We start from the raw sequence: 8719 nt of genomic DNA, 5'->3' as shown, positions 1-8719 counted from the left end.
GGGGCAAGGGCCAGAGAGAGACCTGCCTGCGGGCACTGCTAAGAAGAGGTTGTCCTAATCAAAGGACTGTATCCTGAGCATTCCTGAACCAGAAATGTAAACTGTTACTTCCCTAATAAATACCATAATCCTGAGTATTGTCTGTGAGTTCTGTGGCGGTTACAAAGAATTACCAAACTCAGCAGTGGGAGGGACAGATGGTGTCAGAATTGGTAAAAAGGGCTGTTGATCTTGATTCTCCTTCCCCCTTGTGAAGTTAGAGGAGGTCAGATGCCTCTGCCATGCCATTTTTACAGTTGTTAGGAGCCCTGGTGGCACAGTGGTTAAGCGTTTGAATGCTAACCCAAAAGTCACCAGTTTGCATCCATCAACCGCTCCTTGGAAACTCTGTGAGGCAGTTCTACTCTTTCTAATAGGGTTGCTGTGAGTCTGAATCAACACAATGGCAAGGGGTTTTGTTTTGTTTTTTTGTTTCTTTGTTTAGTCTTACAAAGCTGTAGGGCTGTCATATTCTTATCAGTTTATCATTTGTACAGTATACACCTAGGGCAAAATGACCCAGAGCCATCTCCCATAAATGTCAGGTGTGGGACATTTTAGAGAATTATTATTTTTTTCTCCAGTATGGAGTAATTTTCCTTCATAACGTAAATTAAAAAAATAAACATGTGACATAAAAATGCCTGTCAAGCAATTGTAAATATAAATACACATAAAAATATAGATTGTTAGAATACACACCAAAAAATGATAAGTATTAGCTTTAGAGAGGGGGACGGGAATAGGTTCGAGGCTAGAGGCTAAAACAGAATTACATTATATTGGTAATATTTAATTTCTACGTTTGAAAGCACGAATAAAAATGAAGTGTTAATTATTAATGTAAAGTATATCATGCTTCTAATATTGTTATATAAACTCTATATTCCTCAATGTCTCAACTAAAAATATTACAAAGAATTTTTAACAACTGTATGTGCAAAATGATCCCAGCTTTGTAAGAGCTGAGAAAAAAGAAGGAAATTATCTTCCCTTCCCAACCCTTGCTGTGAGCCCTGGGAAATGGGAGGTGGGATTACAGTTATTTTCTTCTTCATGTCAATTTTCTGAATTTTACGGAGTCCACATCGTGGACAAAAAAGAAAAAAATCCTCAAGTACTAAAGTCCGAGAATAAACAGTCAGAAAAAATTACATAAAGATTGGGTCAAGATGGCAGAATAAGCACTGGCGCATTTCTCTTCGCCCTACCCCAAATCCCCTTAAATGACAGGAAAGGCAGATTTATGTATATAAAGAATAACTCTATAAGGGCACGGGAAAAAAAGAAAGGGTAAATTCCTCGAAGATGGAAAGCAGATGGGGCAGAGGCGCTGAGAGAGTGGAGGTGGGGCCCTAAACTGGGGGAGGGGTGGTAGGCGGTGGGGGAAGGGTGGTGCTGCACCTCGCCCTCACTGTTTGGGGAAGGGGCGGGACCGGGAGCCCAGGAGAGCTTCCCGGCCCAGAGCTCTGGTGGGGGTGGGGGCTTTGGGGGCGCTCAGTGTTTGGCAGGAAGGGGAGGCCTCTCTCCTGGCAGGAAGCTGCGCTACGGAAAGAGGGAGGAGACTGCGGCCGGGCAGCGGCGGGTGGGAGCCCGATGTGGCAGAGGGGCCGCCGCCGCGGGCAGCCTAGCGGAGGACGTGCGAGTCGAGTGCTTCCCTACTAGACGTGATCCTAGCCTGCGGATCCTCCTCTCCCAAGCAAGTCTTGCAAGCATCCGACTTGTCGCCACAGGATCACAGCTGAGACAGCAGCGAGTTGTCCGATTTGGGCACGTGAGGCCCGCGATTAGGGGTCGGTGGGGAGGTGGGCGTTGGACTAGGGAACCGATGGATGGGGGTTGGTGGGTGCCAGGCTGGAAGATGTGGTGGGAGCCAGGATGGGAGATGAGGAAGTTTGAGAAGGTTGATTTGGGAGTCGGAGGGCGGGGTTGACGGAGAGCACGAGAGTGGTGTACAAGGGTGGCCAGAAAGGGAAGTAGCTTTATGGTGGGCGCCCAGCAGGAGAATGAGGATGGTCGCGAAGGGATCATGAGAGAGAGGTGAGCTCCAGTGGGAGTCACACGGATAGGCAGGCAAGAAGGATGAAGAGCTGAGGGCGATGGGCAGATGTCACGGAGGTACAAGCCCGGAAATGGAGAGATGAGGTGGTGAATAAGAAATTGTGAATGTGTTGCTGAGGGCACTAGGATGACGACAGAAAGGCAGTCGGCATGGAAAGGAGTCAGCTCCGTCTTGCGGGGGCCTTAACCACCATGACCACCACAGCCACCTTATTTCAAGCCCTCCCTTGCAGCAAGAACGAGCCTCGAGGGAGGGCACTACAGGCAGGCATCCAGGAGTGCCTTGATATCCAGTATTGCTGCTAGACACTTAGGAATAACATGGGTGGAAGTGTACTTGGTACACAAGGACTTCCTTTTACAAATACAAAACATACCTTGAAACACACATTGAACATTTCTCCCTAGCCTTTCTCCTCCCCTGCAGGTATGAAGACCCTCCACAAAAAGGCAGCTGCAGGGCAGCACGCCAGGGCAACTGTAGGTCACCACCCAGGATCTGCAAATATGAGGAAGAAAAAGACCTTCCAGAAGAAGCAGAGGGGCAGACCTTCCTCCCAACCCCGCAGGAATATCGTGGGCTGCAGAATTTCACACGGATGGAAGGAAGGCAATGAGCCCATCACCCAGTGGAAAGGAACCGTTCTGGATCAGGTGCCTATAAATCCCTCTCTTTATCTGGTGAAATATGATGGAATTGACTGTGTCTATGGACTGGAACTTCACAGAGATGAAAGGATTTTAAAACTTAAAATCCTTCCTGATAAGGTGCCATTTTCTCGAGTCAGAGATGTGCGCCTTGCAAACACCATAATTGGCAAAGCAGTGGAACATATGTTTGAGGGTGAGCATGGTTCTAAGGATGAATGGAGGGGGATGGTCTTAGCCCAAGCACCTATCATGAAAGCCTGGTTTTATATTACATATGAGAAAGATCCTGTCTTGTACATGTACCAGCTTTTAGATGATTATAAAGAAGGTGACCTCCGAATCATGCCAGAGTCCAGTGAGTCTCCTCCAGCAGAAAGGGAGCCAGAAGGAGTTGTAGATGGCCTGATAGGTAAACATGTGGAATATACCAAAGAAGACGGCTCCAAAAGGACAGGCAAGGTCATTCATCAAGTTAAAGCCAAACCTTCTGTGTATTTCATCAAGTTTGATGATGACTTCCATATCTATGTCTATGATTTGGTGAAAAAATCTTAACTGTTATGGTAAAATTTGCCACATTTGTGGAAACATGTATAATTTGTAGACATGCAAAAAAATGTTGCTTTTTAGTGTAGTGAAAGTTGGAGGGTCCCTGTTAACTCTACGTCTTTGCCAGCATAACTGTTGTTTTGTTCTTAAAAATACAGATTTATGTGGACATGACATGCCTTGTGTAAGGAATTTGTCTTCTTGAAAAGGTTGGGTGTGTTTGGTGGAGGGGCATGAAAGGAAGAAACAGCAGTACATTCAGGCTGTGAATAAAGTTAAGCTAGTTTCATAATCAGTCATCTAAAAATGGAATAGGACTTATCTAGCCTGGTCTAGAGAGGGGGAGGGGAAGGAACTAGAGATGGGCTGTGAGGGAGAGAGAGGAAGAGATGATTGCTTAGGAGGACATGGAGAGAGGCCAGAAATGGAGAGGCTCCCTGGAGAAAGAGAAGACCTAGTGAGGGGGAGACATCCAATTGGGAAGGGGGTGGAGAATGACAGGGAAAGAGTGAGATCTCGGGACTATGAGGAAAACAGACAATAGATTGAGTAGAGAGGGTCACAAAAAAGTGTGGAAGTTTCCAGAGCAAGTGGGAGAGAGACCAAGTTGGCAGGTAGAGTCCTAGAATGAGAGAGTCTAAAGGATGCACAAAGGGAGGGTCATTGCGTGGATGGGAGGCCAGAATGGGAGGGACACTGAGGGAGAAGAAATGCTAAGAAGAAAGACTCACAGAAGGAGTGAGAACTCAGGAAAAAGGGTTTAAGGGTGTGGGGAATGGGGTATAAAGTATGAGAAGTCCCAGGAAAAAGTTGGAATTCTGGCAGTATCCACAATGCCCTTCCTGGCTCTGCACAAAGAAAGGGACAGTTGTCAAAGAAGCCAGCTGGATTGAAGTTTCCCTAGAAAGGCATTTTGAAAAGGATGGTTCAGACAAGTTAAGCAGGAACAAAGTTCATACCTAAAGGCTTTTCTTAATGCAGGGAGTCCATGACACAGCTTCTTCCTGCATCTTGCCTCCAGCTGAGCAGAACCCCAGCCCTCAGCCTAAACACACTACCGTGGTGCCCCATAACTGCTGGGCTATGGGCTGCCTCCTTACATTTCCCAGATGACCCTGGTGCAGGCAACATTGGACCTGAAGGTCTGCGGTAATTTCCCCTTCACTGGATAAGCAATACTTGTGGGGAGTGGAACTGTGGGAGATGTGCCACCTTGTATTTGGAAAGTATTTTATCCAGAAAAACTGGAATCCAAGTGCAGCATCCCCCTCAATGTTCTTCCTCCTACTGGACATTCCTTGCCTCCCGAGAGAGGAGAGACATCAGAGGATTGAGCCTGATGTCTCTCCCTCCCAGTCATGGGGAGTACTCTGAAAGTCCATCTTTCTCTCAGCAGCTGCCTGAAACCACAGGTGGCTCCACCCAGTGCTCCACCAGTGGGAAACTCCTGCTCCCAGAAGCACCGTGTTGGCTAGACCCTTGCACAAAGCCAGTGGCTGATGGCCCCCTGGAAGGCACTTCCTGGCCAGTCTTACTCAACCCAAGAATATGGGGAGCCGTGATGGAAGTTTGGGCAGCTTGTTTTTGCTAGATGAGGTAGATGCCTTGGGACAGTTGAGCTGGGAGTTTTGATGGTAACTCCTTCTGGGATGTATGGTACCACACTGAGGGTGGTGGTTGGTGGGGAGAGGGGGCAGCAACCCCAATAAAGTCCTTCCAAAAAAGGTGTCCCAACGCATGGGTCTGCATCCTTCTCTTCCCCTCCTCCTTATTCTTCCACAGTTATTCTCCTGAAGACCCTTCCCTGGGTTCCCCAGTCGTCACTAAACTGTACCCCTGCCCCTAAGAAAGAGTGCTGGCAAGTCCCCACTGCCCAGACTTCCTTAACTCTCTGCATAGTTGAGGGAGACAGGGAGTGTCCAGGAACTGAAAGAGGGTAGTAATTCCAGTTCATTCTCTCCACCCAACATGATCTGAGCCTGATAGTCTCAAGAATTACTCAAGGAAAGCCCACCTTACCAGAGCAGGGATTAATTCTCTTTCATACATCACAATTTAGTCCAACAAACACCAGCTGACCACCAGAAGCCAATTTCAGCTAGCTGTCTTTTTTGTTTTTTTTTAACCTGGGTTTTTTTTTTTTTTTTTTTAGTTGTTTTCTGTTTTAACTTAGCTACTTTAGACATTTGGGGATTTCACATTACAAAAATCCATATTTCTGGTTTGTCCTAAAAAAAAAAAAAAATCAAGGCTTAGGGCCTACATTCCAACAAGGATACAAGCAGCTGGATCTGAATAAAGGCTGAGGACATTTTAGACTCCAGTTGGCCACACCCCCAGCTGGCATTGTTCACTAATAAAATGCCAGTTGTCCTCTGGAGGCATTTGTGTTTGTAACTCTTGTGCTAAACCCAGGGAAAACTGCCTAGCCCCCCTTTTTACTTACTTGGTGTCCATTCACTTTTTAATTTACTAATTTTAGCTTCATCCTACAAATTCTTTTGGGTGGGCTCTCTGCCAGGCACTCATCTAGGTACAGGTACTGATGATATGGTAAGAAACAAAAGAAGCCAAAAGAAAAAAATTCTCACCCATGGAGCTTCATTTAGTTTGACAGACTGTAAACAAAATAAATAGGTAAAATAAAGTATTTTTATAGTGACAGGAACTGAGAAGGAAAAAAATAAATCACAGCATGTGGAAATGAAATACTAGGGAAGTGACTGCTGTTAGATAGGATGCCCAGGAAAGGCCTCACTGAGAACACGTGACTTTTGAATAAAGACATGAAGGCAATGAGGGATCTAGCAATGTGGCTGTCAGTAGAGTGAGCTTTCCACATATAGGGAACAGCTAGTGCCAAGGCTCCAAGGCAGGAGTGGGCCGGGCAGTCAAGGAACACTGAGATTGCCAGTATGGCTGGAATTGTGTGAACAGGGTAGAGAGATGCGTTCAGAGAGGTAATGTGGATGAGGGAGTGGCAAATAGCTTAGAGCCTTGTAGGTCCTAGAATGGAATCTACCTTTTACACAGAGTACTATGGGGAGCCATTCGGGTATTTTCAGCAAAGGAGTGATATGATTTGTCTTATATTTTAACAAGATCACTCTGGCAACTCTAGACAATAGTCTGTAGGGGTGCAAGGGTGGAAGCACGGAGATCACTATACCCATGGAACAGCGGAGAGACAGAAACAGATTTACACATAGGAAACTTGAATCATAATAAAGGTGACATTTCAAATGAATGATGAAAGAACAAATGATAAATACTGCTGGATTAGTAAATGCATTCGATTCAAGAAATTCACCATTCAATAAATGGTGTTAGATTATTTGGTTTTTCATATGGGAGAAAAGAAAATTCAGCCCCTTCATCACACCACAGACACTGTACTTACAAAATAAATTCCAAGTGGAAAAAATTAATACCTAAACACGGACGGCAAAATATATTAAATATTTACAGGAAAATGTAGGGACACAAAGTGTATAGATCATGAAGGAAAAGTTTGATAAACTAGATTAGAATAAATTACACAACTCGCTAATGACAAAACTTAGCATAAACAAATTGGGAAAAGTAACATTAGGCTATAAACTAAAATAGGCATAATGAAAGAATAAGTAATAGTACGTAACTAAGAAAATAACAGGCCATAGAAAAATGAGTGAAAGATGTGAACAGCTAATTGAGAAAAACAGGAAAGCAAATGTTCAATAAATGTGCGTTACCTTAATCTGGTCCCTTACTATATGTTTTTCATAACATATATCATCTTCTAACATGTGATATAATTTACTTAGTTAATATGTTTATCGTTTCCCCTGGCCAGAATGTAAGCTCTATAAGTGCATAATTTTCTTTCCTTTATGTTTACTGATGTATCTCAAGTACTTAGAAGAATACCTGGCATATTATAGGTGGTCAATAAATAGTTGTTGAATTTGTGAAATCTCTCCAATAATCAGGAAAATGGAAATTAAAATGGCATACCATTTTATATGCATCAGATCAGTAAAATGTATTTGGAAAGTATTTTATCCAGAAGAACTGGAATCCAAGTGCAGCATCCCCCTCACTGTTCTTCCTCCTACTGGACATTCCTTGCCTCCCGAGAGAGGAGAGACATCAGAGGATTGAGCCTCGATTTGGTAAGCAGGTAAAGAAGTGGGAGATCCTATACACTGTTGGTGGGAATTTAAGTAGTAGAGAAAGTTGGTGTTATCTAGAGGGTACGAAGATGGCATATTTCCAGCAATTTCACTCGTATATTGTTGGACGACAATTCTGCATGGATCTCTCATGTTTCTGCACATCTTACTAGCAAGGCACTCACTGTTCTTTGTTTCAGATTATCTTTTGAAGGATGCTTGTATAGCAAATAGCTTTGGAAGATAGAGATAGTGTCTCCCTCTGGAGTAAAGAGCAGGTTTAGTTAGAACCTTGAAAGATAGAGTGATTCCCTCTAGAGCAAAGGGCAGGAATGCTTACTCTAACATAATAAAGATAATGTCTCCTTCCAGAGCAAAGGGAAGGTATGCTTACTGCCTGTTCTAAAAGATCGTGGTTCCCTAAATTCAAGTTTCCTCTCCTGTAATAGAACCTACTGGGAGTCCCTGAGTGATGCAAGCGATTAACGTGCTCACCTGCTAACCTAAAATTTGGAGGTTTGAGTCCACCCAGAGGCATGTTGGAAGAAAGGCCTGGTGATCTACTTCTGAAAAATTAGCCAATGAAAACACTATGGAGCACAGTTCTACTCTGACATACACGGGATCACCATGAGTCAGAATTGACTTGAAGGCAACTGGTATAATGCAACCTACTATGTATGTAGGTGTCTTCTGCCCATTTCACATCACCCTGTGGGAAGAGGGACTCTGGGATCTAGGGTGAAATTGCTGGTACTTTGACTGTTGCCATTGCTGTGAATAATAAACTGTCCTTTGTCTCTGACCTGGGAGTCTTGTATCTTCTACCAGCACTGATGAAACTGGCAAGCTACCTTGCTAACTTACAAGCCGAGTGAAAATCACATAGCTTTCACAGTTCTTGGTAATTGTAGCAATGAGGATGGGATGCTGACAGAAACATCGCTTTCTATAAGAGAAGAAATGAGAAACTTGCCAGTCAATTAATGGGATTTGAGGGAAATATACATACCAAAGTATATGGTCAACCATGCAATAAGTGGTCCTCCCCATTTTAATGAGGAAGGGATTGGGCAGATGGTTGCAGGAAGAGTACTGGAAAGTATGCTCAAAGACAGAGGCTTGAATGATGCATTGTGTTTTGCTAACTCTGCTCCAGATGAGGGAACTTCCTCTCCAGTTTGATGGTTAACCTCAGGCTCTCAAAAATGTAACAACTGGTACTAAGATTCATCCCCGGTGGACAGAAGTGTTTGTCCCCTTTC

At 44.2% G+C, this 8719-nt stretch overlaps 1 protein-coding gene across 2 annotated transcripts; it reads left to right on the top strand.

The window, feature by feature from the left end:
* The first annotated feature begins 1644 nt into the window (after positions 1-1644).
* On the top strand, positions 1645-3632 carry LOC101357141 (spindlin-2). Of its 2 annotated transcripts, none has more exons than XM_023736084.1 (2): positions 1645-1813; positions 2528-3632. In XM_023736084.1, exon 2 carries the CDS (start codon positions 2530-2532, stop codon positions 3304-3306), a length of 777 nt encoding a protein of 258 aa, XP_023591852.1. In that variant the 5' UTR covers positions 1645-1813; positions 2528-2529; the 3' UTR covers positions 3307-3632. The 2 variants fall into 2 exon arrangements, with proteins under 2 accessions (XP_023591852.1, XP_004381570.1); XM_004381513.2 differs by having other exon boundaries at positions 1645-1832.
* The last annotated feature ends 5087 nt before the right edge of the window (positions 3633-8719 follow it).

This window comes from Trichechus manatus, unplaced genomic scaffold, assembly GCF_000243295.1.
Source record: "Trichechus manatus latirostris isolate Lorelei unplaced genomic scaffold, TriManLat1.0 scaffold00086, whole genome shotgun sequence".
NCBI classification, from domain to species: domain Eukaryota; kingdom Metazoa; phylum Chordata; class Mammalia; order Sirenia; family Trichechidae; genus Trichechus; species Trichechus manatus.
This window is presented reverse-complemented; position numbering and strand designations above follow the sequence as displayed.